At 41.5% G+C, this 16843-nt stretch overlaps 1 protein-coding gene across 1 annotated transcript in view; it reads left to right on the top strand.

Annotated features, from left to right (window-relative positions):
• The window catches only part of PDIA5 (protein disulfide isomerase family A member 5), a 96847-nt gene extending 84336 nt beyond the window's left edge, over positions 1–12511 (top strand). The window contains exons 15-17 of the mRNA XM_082763037.1: positions 1107–1177; positions 9786–9920; positions 12093–12511. Of these exons, the coding sequence (XP_082619163.1) occupies positions 1107–1177; positions 9786–9920; positions 12093–12173 (287 nt within the window). The 3' untranslated portion in view covers positions 12174–12511. The remainder of the gene's footprint in view (positions 1–1106; positions 1178–9785; positions 9921–12092) is intronic.
• Positions 12512–16843: the final 4332 nt, after the last annotated feature.

Raw genomic sequence — 16843 nt, 5'->3', positions numbered from 1 at the left:
GGGTTTGAGAGAAGTGCATCCATTACTTCTTTTTCTTGCATCTGAGCAGAAAAAGCGACCTGAATGTTTGCTTGGGAACAACTTCTTTATGCTACGCTTGAGAAAAATAAACTCACAGATGCAGGTACTTTTTTCAAAGCCATAGTATTGATATTTTGTGAGTAGCTTAGATTAATCAGACAATAAACATTGCTTCTGAATTAAGAGCACTCCAATCTGAATCTTGAATCAAGAAGGCAGTTCCTGTTCCTCTTGGTACGTGCTCTTTTGAAATGTTTGAGTATATTTAGTGTACGTGCAAGCAGGGGACGAACTGGCCCTTTGTTCAACGTGGCTGTGGTACCACCAAGTGTCAGCCAGGCTCCCACACAACGCTTTGGGGCTCTTCCACACTGTCTAAAAGTCTTCTGGGGTTGTCTGTTTTGTGGTAGGGTGGAAGGAGAGTTGAGGATGGCCAGCAGCAGTCATCCTAAGCCAGGACTCTGCTCTCCGTATGTGGTGTATTGCCTGCTGGACTTGCTCTTCTTCCCCTCCCTCGTGATCCCAATGCCTTGGCTCTAACAACGGCAATTCCCAAACGTGTCTAAAGGCTCCTCCTGGTTTTTAATATAGAATTTTTATTCCAGCAACTTCCTTTCCAAATTCCAGGCTCCTCCTGTTCATCACTGCATTGTCTTTATTCCCATCTCCAAAAGTAGCTGCATCTGTGGCAACAGCAGTAACAGCCGATGTGGTAATACCCGTGAGGAAGTACAACAGCATGGAAATGGTTTGTTCGTTTGTGGTTAGTGATCTTTCAGTGCTCTGAAGTGACTGGTTGTAGGAACCAGCCCCTGGTCCCTATATGGGATGTCACTTAAATGTAAATATCTGCTTGTGTTGCTTGCAGTTGGAAGAATTTTAAATGCGTGCTTGAGTCTACGTGGCTGAGACACATGGTCTACAGATGCCTAGTCCTGCTCTGCTCATCCCACAACTGGAGAACTCTAGTCTAGAATTATTTTTAACAAAAACTTTCCCCTAGTTCACCTCTGTGTCTTGAGTTTGTCACAATATCTTATTTACAACTAACATTTATGCTGTCTTTTTTTTCCTGTGTCAAACAGGGTGCCCACACTGTAAAAATGCCATTCCACATTTTACAACTGCCGCTGAAGTCTTTAAAGAAGATCGAAAGGTAACTTGCTGTTTATCATTTCTGAGATATTTAAGAACTTTCCCCACCATTTGTGCTTTGCAGGCTTTGCTTATTGATCAGGTGACAGGCTTGCAGATAAAATTGATGTTAAACTAATAGAAATGTCTCTGCATCTTATGGGTTATATCTTTCTGGTCAAACTGAGTTACACTTGTTCTCTGCGTTTATTTGTTGTCTTTTCTGATTAATTCTTTGTGCAAGAATTCTTGTGAAGCTGTGAAGCAAAGCATGTTATTTCTTAGTGAAAGATTAATAAAAGATAACTTATGACTTCTCCATTCCCCTTCGACTTTTGTCAGGCATAAACAGGGTGCATACAGAGAAACCATAAGTATTGTGACAGCCCTGAGAACCTCAATCATACTTATGCAAGCAAAGATCAGTAATATATTGCTGTTGGTTGGCTGGCTCAAGCCCAGGATATTGTGCCCTTCTAGGACCCTCATGCTTCTGCCTTGAAAGTTCATCTGATGGTTGAAGCATGCCAGTAAATTTATGTGAATTTAAAAAAAAAAGCCATTTTAACTGAGTATATACATGTCTGGGATTAAAAAAATGAAAAGCCACTGGACTTAACCAACTAACTACTTTAAAACCTGCTTACACACTTAACTGTCTTTGACTAAACTGTGTTTCATTCTGATCTCAGTATTTGTTCTAACACCGTGATTGCTTTGTGTTTCACTGCGGCATGGAAAAGATTTCAATTTAATAGGGAAATTAAGAGGTAATTCTGAAACAGTTATACCCCTATTAATCTGCCTGCTACCATAAGGAAAGAATTTCTATGGTGTTTTTTTTTTCTTTTCCTCTTGTCTTTTCTGTAACTCACACAAGGGGCATCAGATTGTCGAGAAACAAATCATTCCTGCATCACTGAATGCATCCCATGAGAAGTCCCTTGCACCCTCAGGCACAGGTTGTACATGGAAGGATTGAAAGTTGTTCAGCTTTCAGTCCTCTTACTGCTGTAGATTTGTGTATTCAGATGCCTTTTGCTTACCTGTTTGTTCCTGAGATCTCTGAGAACGTACCCTTGTTTTCCTACTTGGCAGTTCTAAATAAAACTGCTCTTTCCTAGATTCATTAAAATTTCAGTTGGAGGAGACGAAGCAGATGTGCCAAACAATGTGAAAGTTGCTTCTTAGAGCTGAAGGATGTATTGGCAACCGATCTGAACCATCGTGCAGTTTATTGGACATCACGATGGTGGTAAATGCGGGCTTGTGAAACTTTCAGCTCAGACCGCAGGTTAAGAAAGGACTCGGAGCAGAGCAGTGATTGACGGTTGCAGTTCTTGATTTCAGTTTAAGGCTGAAGTGGGGAAGTATAAAATGTAATGAGTTGGAACAGGAGAGCCAGCAGGGAATATTAAGGCTCGTACAGTTTCGGAGAGGTGTGTGCAGTTAGGGAAAACGATGTTATTCCACCCTAGTGACTTATGAAAGTGCCAGGGATTGATTATCTAGGGAACACTATTTAATTGCATACAGCCATAACCTGTCAAGGTGTTTCTTGCTGCCAGTTTTTGCCCTTGTGGAAAAGAAAATAAACCTGTTTAAAACTTCAGAAGGGCACATGCCTCTTCCCATAAGCAGCACAAGGCATATTCCCATATTTCAAACCAGTTGAGCTTTAGAATTTCTTTAATTTGTAGTTCCATAGGGCTTGAAACTTCTCTGAAATAAATGCTTAAAGAGGAGGGAAGAAGTGTTTTTTCTTTCATGGAAAGATTACTAAATTTCATTTTCAGTCTGTAATAGTGGCTTTTTTTTTTCCCTTCCCCTGGAGAAAGATTTTTTTTTCTTACTTTAGCTGAGGATGGTAGCATTTAAACCCTATCTTCTTGTCAGTAGGGGTGGTCCTTTAATTAAACATTCAATTCCGCAGAAGCCAAAGAAAAATCAAAATCACTCCAGCTGTGAATGGTTATAAATGGTATCTTAACAGGTGTCCTTTGGGAAACTTTGAGTCTTTACATGGGAATTTTGAAGACGAGCAAAACTTGAAGCTGTTTAAAACGTGTCTCTGGCTCTCAATATTCACAGGAACAGGGTGATTTTGGTGCAGGATCCCCCCTGCAGGGATGCGTGCGATGCTCTGTACTTTTTTCATCATCTGCGCTGCTGGAGTCAGAGTTTAAAAACACAGTGCTCAGAACATTGGCCCCAAATGTCAATTCTTGTTGGCCACATCACTGCTGGTGGTTTCAGCAGGAACATGGAGCCTGTGTGCTGGCCAGGGGCAGCTGTTGTGGGAGAACAGTTCTGGGTGTATCCAAGGAGGGCTCTGGCATCACTCAGTGTGCCTGCGTGGCTTTTTGTAACCGGGGGCACTCAGTGCCATGAGACCAGATGAGTGGAGAGGCTCGTCCAGTGAAGCAGTTAGCATATTGCTTTCAGCTATTTAAAAAGAAAGGAAGGAAAAAAAAAAACAAAAAAAAAACACCAGCCATCTGGAATGTTCTTGCCTTGGGGAGCTGTGGCCTTTGCATACAGCTGCTAGGGGAAAGCCTTTAGCCTGTGCTCCGCAGTCAGAGTTTTGGCAATGACCGTGTACATCAGAAGATGCAAATGTGAGTATTGTCACTTTGCTGAACAGACTGGAGAGCAGGAAGGCACGTGCACTAACTTCTCCGGAGACTCTTGAAAGGGCACCAGCTAAATCTTCAAAAAATCTGCATTCTGCCTTTTGGCTGATCCTAAAGTTCAGCTTGAAGGAATTGATTTGTGATGCTCCAGCTTGGATTAGCTGAAGGAAAGCTACTGACTCCTCAAACTCCCAGTAACAAATCTGTGGAACTCCCCCAGAGGGGCTGCAGTTTGACCAATCTTCTCCAGTTTCACAGAAAGCAGCTCATGTACAAATGCATTGACCTAGATCAGAGCACAGCAGCTGGAATATAGTGAGTTTGTATAGAAACAGCAGTAGCAGAGATTACTGGAAAGACTGCAGCTCCTGAGGTGAGTTGGTGTGCTTGCAGGGAGCTACAAGTTACAGGGAAACTGGTAAGTCCCCAGTATGTATCATGCATGGGCTTTATTGCCGTGTTTTTAGGTTTGAACCGTGGTTCAACATCATGATACCTACTAAATCAGTGTATAGAGTCATCCAAATGAGTTAATATTTGAGTTTAGTCAAGAATTTGATCTCTCTTTACTTAAAAAGGATGTGTTGAACTTCTTTTTAATTAGGCTCATTAAATATGGTGATGTTAGCATTGTACATCTTGGTGACTACTAATGGATCTTCCCTTTGCAAATAGGCCCGCTTTGAGAATAGCTGATGAATTGCAGCCATGGTAATGCTGCTGTGGTACATCAGGACCTCTAATAATGAATCATCCATTTGCAAGGCCATTTGCATTGAAAACAGCAGCTGAATCTCAACAAGCTTTAGCAGGCTAGTTCATAACTGCTGTTAGGATCCAGAACAGGTAATATAAATAGAATCCCACGGAGTAATCGTAGAGAAGAATGTGCATCTGTCTTACTCATAGGTGCTTTTAAGACATTTGGCAACAACAGACTTTTTTTCATAATCAGGTAAGTGTCATCTGGAATTGACTATACTTTAAAGCCATTGCTTAGTAGCGTTCTTTTCCATGCTGCAATTTTACATTTATTTTAATTTTTTTAAGCTTATCATATATCATTCCTTTCAATATAACTAACTGAATCAATATTCAGTTAGTTATTCACTTCCATTTTCATAACAAAAGTCAATATTAGCTCCAGCAGAGATTTATTTCATTGAATCAATAAAGCAGTGTATGGCAGTACATATTTTAACAGGAGAGAGACAGGGATTGCAGAAGATATTTTTACTATACCATTGTGTGATAGCTGGGAGACAAACTGTTAAAATGAAAGGGGTTTAAGAATAGAAAGGAGGAGTTACATGGGAGGTCAAGGGATCCCAGTTCCAATTTTCTACAAATCTGTTTGAACCACTGGATGTAATCTTGTTTCTTAGCTGCAAGATCCCTCTAGAACAAAAAGTTGCTTTCATAATTCTGTTGGAAGGCAACTCTGCTGGCTGTTGCCTGATGAGATGGTGCTGCAAATCCTTCTTTCTCTTCTGATACTTGCGTGGAGGGGGAAAAATAAGCATCACGCTTCTGTTACATTTGAAGCATGAAGAGATCAGTGGTCACACTTTCGGCATAACTCCTCTTCTACTTAAGCACCTAAATGAAAAGTTCTGATTTCTGCAACAGGTGAGCATTCCTGATCAGACCACTTCATCTGAATAGTAGGCCACGCTCATTTCCTTTTTTAAGAGCTCTTTAGAGCTAGTTGTACATTACTCACATTCAAATGCAGTGCAGAGTGCAGTTTGCAACTCTACAATTAAGCTTCCACTTCTTTGATAAAACCAAAAAACATTGCTGTGGGACTTTACTTTTAAGATAAAGGTATTTTCTAGTCCCAGATGTTGCTACAGTGCTAAACTATACTGACTCTGGAGTAAAGGACAAATGCAAACTAACCCGATGTTGTTACTGTTCTGCATACTAATCTGGTGGTATTAATTATTATAAGCTACATGCTAGCTGTGAGGAACTACCAACGACATCAAGAAAACTAGGTGTATTCCAGGGAATTTCCTCTGAGGTTTGCAGTCCTCTGATTGACTTCCTTTTCATTCAATAACTGTTTTGTTCCTGCTGCAGTTACTGAACAGGATGGTGATAAACCTGAACGGCATTGCCTCTGGAGAGAGAACTTCTGTATAATGACGTGTTGTCGATATTTAAGGCAGTGCAGCTTTGGGTTATGGAGAATCCATAACCCTGTGGAGTTTTGTGCATGTTGCAGATAAAACAGCGGGCTTTTCTTCTATATTTCAAAATGGTTTTTAGTGAATTTCTCCCTCTGGCTGTAGGAAAGTTAGGAAAGCTCAAGAAATTAAATTTTAGCCCTAACAATCAAACCTCCATAAAATCAATCCTGTCTTCTGAAAGCTTTCATGCTGGACTTTTTTTCTTCCATGATGAACATATATATACCTAAGTCTTACACCAACTCTTCCTGGTGAGTTTCGAGCTCACAGATTTTTCACATTGTTTTTTTCCTCGTAATTCAAGAGAGATGATGCCAAGTGTCTTGGTTCCTGGGATACGTATCAGGGACGTCTTATGTTTAATCTGTCTGAAATTTCTGGTTAAATACAGTTGTTTTTACAAGGCAAAGCATATTGGGGTTTCTACCCTATGTTTTCCAGTGAACTGTAATGCAAGCACAGGCTGCTGGTAGTTGTATTTGAACATCGTTTCTGAGAATGGCATTGAAGTCTTGAACCAGTTTTTGGTAGAAGTTTTTAGGGTGGTTGTTTTACCCGACTCAGTTTCTTTTTTTAATGATACAGAAAAACTCATTGTTGATAAGATTGAGAAGAAAACATCCCCACAATGTATGACTGCTCGCTTAGGCCAGAACTCAAGCAAATACTTCCTTTTTGTGGGCTGCAAGGGGCGTCGGTTTTGTCTGCTGATGTTCTGCTATGTTGTGGAGTTCACTTGTCTGAAACTGATAGAATGGAGTTGGTCCTCAGTCCAGAAGTGTGGTTTGCTACAAGTGGTTTCCAGCATTACTTTTCTCTTTCTGCAGTGCACTATATTTGATCTTCCTCTGTGAGACAGGCAAGACAATTAGGAGTGTGATGCTATGGTAATGAGTGCATAGAGATGGTAGCAACCTCTATATTTAGGCTGCCTTAACATTTCCACTCTAAAGTAATCACTCAAGCTTTCCTAAGTACTCTTACTCAGCTTCTGTTGGCAGCAGGCATTTGAAATCCAGCCCCAGGATGCAGTCTTGGAAATTAGATGTGTCTCTATGAAATTTCGTGCGGGTCTGTATGAGTTACAAGTCTTCTGAAAATTTCCATTTCTCTTCTCTCACTGGCTGTAAAAATAACTGAACGGGAATGCATGATCTGAAGAGCTGGGCTCAAAATGACGTTTGCAGGAGCAGCAGCAAGTCCACGGGGTTTTGTGGGAGCTTGCATCAGGAGTGCTCCAGAGAATGATGGACCACGGACGTATTCTCCAAATACTACTCCAGGTGTACACAGCCCTTGCTGTTAGACCTACGGAGTTAAGGCATTGTATTGGGGTAATGTGACTGTTACAGCCAGACTTAGACTGGGATCTTTGTGCCTTACATCAGTGTGTGACAAATGCACGCAGATGGAGCCGCTGAGATTTCCATGTGCTGTATCTCAATCAGACCGCTAAGCATTTCTTTCAGAAGCCACCTCCTTGTAGCCCATCAGTCATCCGATTTAATGCAAGAAATAAATGTGTGCTGAACAAGGTTAAAAGTGGGTTATAGGGCTGTATTCCTCCACCGTGCTGGCTCCTCACTGCAGGTTATTCTCACCAAAAGCCTTTTGTAAAGGAAGTTGGGCTCTTTCCTCCAACCAAAGCTGTTCTAGATGATTCCAGAGAGGTACAGTATAACTTCCAGTCTACTAAAACCTAGCTTTCCTAATCTCCAAGGTTTTAACTAAGAACAGATGCATCATCAGTCGTTGACAGTTCTATGTCTCAGACTGACTACGAAGATCTGGATGAGTGCACATATACCTGCCACTTTTTCTGGCTCTAGTCTCTCCCTGTGTGATATTTAGAGCAGTTGGGAAAAAAAGTAGTTTTATTTATTCTTCCTGCTTTCAGTGAATCAAGACTTCTAGTATTTTTTGTAAATTAATTCTGTGACATCAAATAAATGTTTGTCTCCATTGTGAGTTTTCCTTTACACAGAAGTAGCCAACAGGCCTCTAAATTTTGGCTGACTGCTGAGGTCAGGAAGACATAAATACTTAGATGAAACTCCTTTGCAGTGCATTATTCCTGACCCTTTGTTTTAGCTGGCCCTGAATGAGTAGGAGTCTTTCTGTTTACAAGAAGAAGAGGGGAAAAAAAGGTGTGTTCATAGAAACTCTCAAGAGTCCTGCTTCTGTTAATAGCCTTATTCAAGTTTAAAAAGTGAAACAAATTATTTAGGAATATTGCACACTTTCTGTAGTGCCTCCCATCTGAAGATAGACCCAAGTGAGACCCTACTGAACGCTGTCTTACCAGGTTTTCAAAGCCAAAACAAAACAAGCAAACCACCCGAAGTTGGCTTTGCCAATCTCTTCAATAGCTATTAGGGTAATGAGATCGGGTCTTGACAGTGTCACCATGAAACTGGAGGGCATTAAGTGATCTTTTAATTGTGGAAGAACAGTTCAACTGCAACCCTAGAGTCATGCAAGCAAAAGGTATTTTGATCAGATGTTTGAAAGTGGCACGTGTAATGGAAATTTGAAGATGAGATGTGGCTGCTATGAAATTAGTACTTGATACATTGTAACCCATAGCTGCAAAAATTATTCTTCTAATTTTTTTTTTTCATAGCTTGTACTTAAAACTGCTTGCTCTTCAGCAAAGCCCGTAACGGGGCTGTGAAGGCAAGCCTGCATCGCAGCAGCGTGCGTTCGTTCGGAGCCAGAACTGCCACTCAGCGAACAGCCAGTGTGAAATCACAGCAGAGGGCTCTGCTGCTTGAAATAAAAGCCTGTGAATTGCATTTTGTTTTAACATCAAAAATGTTAAGTACAGCCCATTCTCAGCACTTCACAGGTTCGGGTTCCAAATGTCAAATGCTCTAAACTAGGGTTAGCCTGAGCTGACGCTCCGGGGCTGCGGGGTTGCGCTTCCCTGCGCTCTCCTGAGGCAGGCAGGGGAGGAGGGTGTTGCTCTGCTGCGAGCAGGCTGCTTCCTCCTGACGCTTGGTTTGTGTGACAGTAGCATCTAGAGGTTTCAAAAGGAATTAAAGCCCACTTTGCTAATGGCTGTGCGTAGCACACCGTGCTCCTACATCAAAAGAGGGGCAAAAAAAGACAGGGAGGAGAACGGATGAAGCCAGGCAGGGATTGCAAAAGTAAGCAACCTACTTCTCTACTGGCACTGCTCAGTAGACAACGCTCTGGCCTCTCCCCCATCCCCATTGTCCTTGGAAGAACTGAACAGGGCTCCTGAAAGCTATTTGGGGTAAAAATCATGAATCTTAATAGCTTGTGAGAGTGAGCTTCCATGTTTGTCCATGAAGAGAAGATGTAGTGTTTCCAGGCACCGGTTGTGTCACAGGAAGGAGGTTGGGTTAGGTGGGTCCTTATGGTTATCAGTGTCACCCTGTCACTGTTCATCACCTAGCACTTAAAGTCCTGAAGCGTGACAGCACTGTGATCACCATGCTTGGACTTCATTTTGGTTTAACAAATGCACCCTCTGGATTTCCTGCTTGGAGTCTAGCAAAGAGCTTCGCGAGGAGGCCGGGAAGGCGATGCTGTGTGCTGGGAGCTGAACCCACCTCACAGCTGTGTGGGCCAGAGGCTGTGCGGGCACTGCAGTGTTGTACTGGGAGGAAGCCACTTCTCTCTGATCTTCCTGCACAGCTGAGCCACCACAACAGCAGTTGCATTTTTGGCAGAAGACGTAGGTCTCTCCCAGCATTAGGTCTAAGCTGCAGCAGCACCGTGACTGTGGAGTCTTCCTTTGTCTTCTGCTGCCTCACGCTGATCTCTTGCATTTCAGATCGCCTACGCTGCAGTGGACTGTGCCAAAGAACAGAATCATGACCTGTGCAAGCAGGAGGGAGTTGATGGCTACCCCACCTTCAACTATTACAACTACGGGAAATTTGTGGAAAAATACACGGGAGAAAGAGGGGTGAGTAAAAGCAGGAGTCATCACCTGATAAAGGGAGGAAGGTCTCTGCCAGTACTGCCTCGCAAATGAGTACTGCAGGGCAAATTTTTATCTTACTGAAAGGATATTTAACTGCTTCTGTTACTAACTTACATGGATGAATCATTGCGTACCACGCCCCTGTACATCTCTGTATTACGAATGTACTTGGTCTATTTTAGGAATGTGAGAAGGGGAAAAAGGAGTAGATTTGGTAATGCTTTGTTACATATTTTATTCTTTAAGCTGAAGTCTGCAAGTGAATTTGGACTGAGTGAAAGCAAGGGATTTATTACATGGGCTGCAGCTAGGTGCTGAAATGCCAGAAAATACAGATTTTGCTCCTGTCAGTTCTGGATCTGGATCATGCATACACTGTAAACATACTTCAGTTCCACTAGGCAGCCAAACGGTGACAGACCATTCGTTTTTATAGCAGGGACAAAGCGGTCCTTTGGAGACCAAGGGAAGCTAAATGTCTCATTCTCACTGAATCAGATTAGCTCCTGGAACTCAGGATGGAAAGACCAATTGTGCCATCTAGCCCATGGGCTGAAGTTTCATTCTTTTGTCCTGCTGTGGCCGGCTAATTGTATGCTATGAGTGCAATGGGCAGAAATGGCATAATGCCTTCTGTGGTTGTAAAATGCCTCAAAATAAGGGAGCCATGTAATTATTTGCATGTCATCTTTGTCCTGAGCTTCTGGAGGGAAGTTACTGCTCAGCAGTGATTGATTGCTGAGAGAAGCTAGGGTCTACAAGAAAAAAAACTCAGGGTCTTCAAGCTATCCAGTGGTTTTGCTACAAGAGCCTGCATGAAAGTCATTGCTGCTGTTACAGCTCACCAAATTACAGAGAAGCATGAAGGGAAAAAAAAGCCAAATTCTGAGGTTATTTGTCAGTCAGGATCTTAGGAAATTCTTCATGGAGCTTCACCTCCTTGTTCTTTCCAGCATTAGGACCACAGTAATGACCATTTTATGGAGCTGATCCAGGCGTTGTTATGGATACTGCGTTTAGTTCAGATTGTGGATCTTTTCTTAAAAGTAAAGATGGGTGCAGTAGCCAACAATTAAGTAAAATTTCACCCACAATCTTCCTCGTGTTTCTTATCCACGTGTCCGGAAATTATATATGAAAGGAGGGATCTGTGGTGGCTAATAAAAAAAGAATTTAGCAAGACAGGAGCGGTCTGAGGCCACAACAGTTGGGAGATGGTTATGCCCATGCTGGAAAGTGGACTGACTAATATTTTTGCATGCAGCCAACCCTTTATTGGGTAAAATTAAATTACCCAACAAGAACATTGCAGTCTCTCTGGTGCTGACAGCTGTGTTCCCTTTCCACCTCTCCTCAGTCCCGTGGTCTTCTGCTTCTGCAGGAGCCGGTTAGGTTTAGTTATCTCCTGTGGTGATAACATTGGAGGCAGTGCTTTGCACAGTGCTTTCCGTGGAGTTTCCAGGTCTGTTCACACATCTGTTTCAGTTACAACACCTTTTGAACCACCTTTTACTTTGCAAAAGAAGGCATTCAACAGCTTCAGAAAATCAGAAGTTTTAAGTTGTTAAAATACAAAGGTCTAGGCATCCGGATTTCAATGTTTGACCATAATTTTGATAGTAACTTGAAAATACGTAATTCCCTTCATTTGGATGTATGGATCATTAGCAAAACTATTATGGGATGAGGAACAACAGCAAATGTGTATATGGCCAACAAACAATCCAATAACAGCTTTCAAAATGCCATACAAATGCGTGTGCATACAAATATTTGTAGTATACAGATAAAACGTGAGAGTGTCTGAGCATTTTCAATAAAAAGGCATAGGTGGCATTTCTGGGGACAGATTTTACCTTGTCATCTGAGTTTTAGGGCCTTGTACCCCCATTTCTTCACAGTTTCTCATGAAAAATGGTGGAATGTGGAATCTGTGTTGGTTACTTTTCCCCTCACGTTTCAGCAGAGCAGCACTGGAGCAGAGCACTGCGTGATGAGGCAGTGCAGCAGCAATAACTGGTCCTTTTCTGCCAATTTCCATGCATAAGCTAAAAGTGGTCTTGATGCATAGTTTTGATTGTGGATTTTTTTTAAAAAAGACCCATGTTTTTCTTTTTTTTTTTTTTTTTTTTTTACTTTTTTTTCCAAAAACAGGAGTCTGGATTCACCACTTTCATGCGAACCCTTAGAGAAAGAGACCACGAGAGAGTAGGAAAGAAGAAGGATGAGTTGTAACGTCTGCCTCAAAAGAAGCTTTCCGCTGCACTGTGAATCGTTCCAGGTCTTTTGTTAATGCACCTGAGACTTCACATATTCTCAAGACAGAGACTTTTTTTATAAACAGCCATGGCCATTTTGTACAATTTTGAAATAAAGTGAAACTACAAGATTTTTAAAAGGAAAAAAAATTAGAACGTTGCCGTAATGTTTTAAAGAAAACTTAGCATTTTCTCTCATGTTGTGAGACTATGCCCACTGACACTCCTATGCAATATTTTTGTAGTCTGTAGTGTGTCTGTAGGTGTTGTTTGATAGGGTGATTTTTTTAAAGGTATTGCAGTACATGTTAAAAAAAAAAAAAAAAAAAAAAAGGGGGGGTGGGGAGGTAGGGGAGAACACTTTTTTTTTTTTAAACCAGCAAAGGATAGTGGGACTTGTAAGACACAGATTATCCAAATGCAGTTTTACATTGTAGTGAAATAGTTCCATGTTCTTCAGTGAGATTTGGGGAAACAATATTAAGGTGCTCAGGGATAAATAAGGTATTTGAATTAATGAAGACATTGGCATTGACCAGTCCAGATCTGTTGATTTCATTTAAATCTCGCTATCAGGACTGTTTACATAGCTTTGTAGAATGTATTGAGTTAATTAAGCCAAGTATCAAAAATCTACACAGCATGGGTAAAATTAAACTAAACCCTCTTTTTCTGGCATCAATACTGCCAAATGCCTCTGTAAGGTAGGAGTGATTACCCTTCTAGGGTAGACAGTTACCCTTGTAGGGTATACAGCCTCCCTTAAAAATTATGATTGGGCCATATGAGATATTTGTTGGAAAGTGTTATGTTGAACTGCTTTGATAAATGCATAATACTTCTGATAATGCAGTAATTATGTACATTAATGTTTACATTCCACAAGTTTATCTGCTTTTGTATGTTGGAGATTTCCTTTTTGTTCGTTAAGGAGTTGCATAAACAATCTCTTAGCCAAAATCATCACTGTAAAAACTTTATTAGCAGCAGCAGCTGATGTGTTACACTTGATGCTTTAAAAAAAAGACATTGATCTGGAGGTACTTATGTCTTCACAGCAGGGAAGAAGGAGGGGCAGGAAGTTGTGATTCACTTTGAAGTAAAAATAAATTTTAAAAAAAGATAATTACTCTTATTGTTAATCAGCCTTGTTCAACTTCTCCTGCACTGGGTTATCCAAGTGAGTGCCTGCAGCTGATGGTGGTCGAGGAGGAGCCGCTGCACTGCAGGATGCCCACCTCACCACCTCATCTTGCTGCGGGCAGCCCAGTGCCCGGCCATGCCAGGTGGCACTGTGGGGTGTCCAGCTCTGCAGGGATCAGCATCCATCCACCTGGGCACACAGGACAGAAGAGCTTTTTGCAGTGAGGTACCAAGCGTTGGCTCTGACATTTCCCTTTTGCTCCTCGAGCTGCCTGTCTCATTTCCTTTTGCTAGTTTGGAGGCTTGGTGAAGGCCATGTTAATGGAAAGCTCAGCGCTGCGCTGCTTAGGGGGTAGATGGCATCTCGCCTCCACTCCCCATACAGTCTCGTCCTTTCTCTTGCCCAGTTAATGGCACTGTATGTTTGGTGTTTAAGTTGCTGAAGCCATTAGTGAGTAATCTGGGATACCAGCAGCCTGATTGGCCTCGTATGGGAGCCAGCTTGTTAGCCATGATATAAATTTAAACACTGATGGAGCTGTGCCAAGTATGTTCTCTTATTAGGCACCTGATGAGTCTCTTTGCTCAAAAAAAAAAAATCAGCTGCCTGGTAGTACATAATATCCTAGTGCGAAAGTAGCTTAATTTATTAAGTCTCTGACTTTTTTTTCTTCTGTGTTAGCATAGTTGCTTTATGTTGTGTTCAGTGCTTTTGGGGAAGGTCATGATAGTTCTCTGTTTTGAGCTGTCCTCACATTTGGTAGCATGTGTTTTGCCCTCCGTTTAAGAGGTAATGTATATTGATGCCATTAGATTCAAAACAGGAATTCCTTTGCTTACTGGTAGACTATCAAGTATGATAGTTCAGAACTTACTGCAGTTTTTTTGATCTGAGTCAAAGCAGCTGGCACTAAGGAAGGCAAATAGCCTCGAGAAATGCTTGAGCTGTAGGCTGTTGCTATGTTTGTGCTAATTGCTGAGAAATTCAGACTTCTTTCAAAGACAAAAAATAAATCAATGAAATCATAGCTTGCCAATAGTGATATCACTTTCCAGGATCATTCTGAATTACAGGCTTTCGTAAACGTTTAGGATAGGACAATTGCACACTGTGCTTCAGACCAGTAATTCCTTACAGCTGGTTATACCATAATAACATTAAAATTAAGGATTTTTGTTTTTCCCTTCAATCTTTTTGTCAGTTACTTCTTGGACTAAAGCTTCTGTGTTTTTTTTTTCTTGGCTAATCATGTATTAATGCACAGATATAAAGTATTTGAGAATACATTAACTTCTGTTACAGGGTCACAACTCATCTGGTTTATAGCCTGATTTTTTTTTTTTAATTATTTTTTTTTTTAAATCCAGTTCTGAATACCATAAACAATTACATCAGGTGGCTGACAGCAGTCTTAGTTACTGTAAACTAGGTTATGCCATGATCTAGGAGCTTTACTTCCAAGGCTGTTTAATTAGTAGGCCGGGTTTGAATCTCAGTTACTCTGTTGTAATTCTGTTGCCTCCAGGGAAGAAAATGTTCAGTGCTTGTATTGTGAAGTCAGCTTGTTTATATTTTTTTCGGTCAAATTAAGATGAAATTGATTTTTTTTTTTTTTTTTTTTTCCTATGAGCTGTGAATAAGAAGTATCTTGTATGTAAGAGCTCTTATTTTGGGTAAAATGGCCAACTGTTCAAACAGACATTCAGGCTTTCCAGGCAGTCATGGTGGATGCATAGCTTAGCCATTCATAAGCACATGGGAATTTCTGCTGTGGTTAAAAATGAGGAATCTGATCTTTCAAATCATGAATCATTTATCAGCAAGAAGTTTAATTGCTGATAACAAATGGGTTGCAGTGAATCAGAGGTTCTGCTCTTGCAATTACGGGTTTGGCCTTTCGGCCTTTTAAGGGGTGTTTGATATCTGCTACATAGTTAACCCTAAACAGATTAAATCTTGTTGAGGAAGGGTAAAGCATGTACACCAGCAGAGAGGTTGAGCAAGCATTGTATGTTGTTTTGTTCCTCAGAGGTTTAAGCGAGATGTAAATTGGCCATTGGTTTGTACTTGACCTGTTTTGTAGTCAGACCAAGATACCAAGGGCAGAAAGACCAAATTTTTGTGCAGTAGGAGCTGCATAAGGAGGTGGTTCTTCTATCTACTGAAAGAGCCTGAGATGTTGGATTTGTCTAATCGAACACAGGAGGGGAAAGGGAACCCGAATAACACACCTAGAGTGTGAATGCACTGGGGTATGTGAGACCTGGGTTGGAGTCCCAAGTCTGAGCACAGGGTTGAATCCTAGCCCACTGCAGCCCAAGCAGATGCTTTGGTCTCTGCTGTTTTACAGGGTTATCCATCTGACCCTGACCCAATAAGCATGTCATTTGCTGAAACTAGAGCAACTCCTACAGGAGAGAATAGAAGAGACTTGCTTTCTAATCTGAATCAAGAAAAAGCAATCTAGCAAATCTCTTTCCTCTTTCTTCCTCCTCTAAAATTGCATTCTGAATCCAATATCCCCGTTGCCCCCCCCCCCCCCCAACTAGTTGCAGTTGCATAAAACAGCCTTGGGAATTTCTCTAAACTCCCACTCAGCCCAAATTAGCCCCTCAAATATTGCTGACTTAAATTTCTCTCAATAGCCATCCACTAAGCTGGATTGATACCAACGGTCAAAGATTACAGGGGCAAGGTTTATGTTCTTACAGCATTTAATTTGGAAGTAATAAGGGAGATGCAGCTCCTATTACAAGTAAGCTCTAAGAGAATGCTTCAGACAGTCTCCTTTCAGATGGAATTGCTTCATGGTTGGTTCTACTTTTGAAGATTTACAGCTTCGCAAAAGAAAACTCAAGACCTGGTGACTCACTCTACAGGTGTTTTCATAGTCTATTTTAAAAAATAAAAAGCAAAATTGCTCGCCATATTCTTGGTAGTGTTATGTTAAGAGAAAAAAATGTTGCTTTTATGGATTTCCTAGAATAATACCAAACCCCTGCCAACTGCGTTTTACAAACTATGAAACAAGCCATTCAGTCAGAACGATGCTCAGTGGAGCAGGGACTGCTGTCCACGTGCACCTCATTTTAATTTAATAGGCTTACTTCAGTGTGATTGGGTCTGTAATGTTACACTGGGATTTGCAGGAGTAAATTCTGGAAACTGAGAGAGGGGAAAAATTAGCTTCTATCAGCAGGTGCTGAGCACTGGGGCCAAATGCTGGCATTTCCTTTGCCTTTGGCAGCCCAGCATCAGCGAGTGCTTCACGGCTCCGCTGGAACCGGGCAGAAGCAGCGCTGAGCCTCGGGTGCACGGCCCTCTGGCTAATCCAGTTGTGTACATAACTGATTGGAAACCCAAACGCCTCCTGTTATTTTCTTTGGCTTGTCATGAGGAGATGCTATGCTTTTGCTGTGCCTCCTGCTTTTATTTACTGATTGAGAAAGGAGGGTACCTGGGTGTTTCTACAAAGGAAATGACTCCAAATACCATTTTATCTG

This window comes from Aythya marila (assembly GCF_965140915.1).
Source record: "Aythya marila genome assembly, chromosome: 6".
Lineage (NCBI taxonomy): Eukaryota > Metazoa > Chordata > Aves > Anseriformes > Anatidae > Aythya > Aythya marila.
Note: the sequence above shows the minus strand (reverse complement) of the source record. Positions and strands in the feature narration are given on the sequence as shown.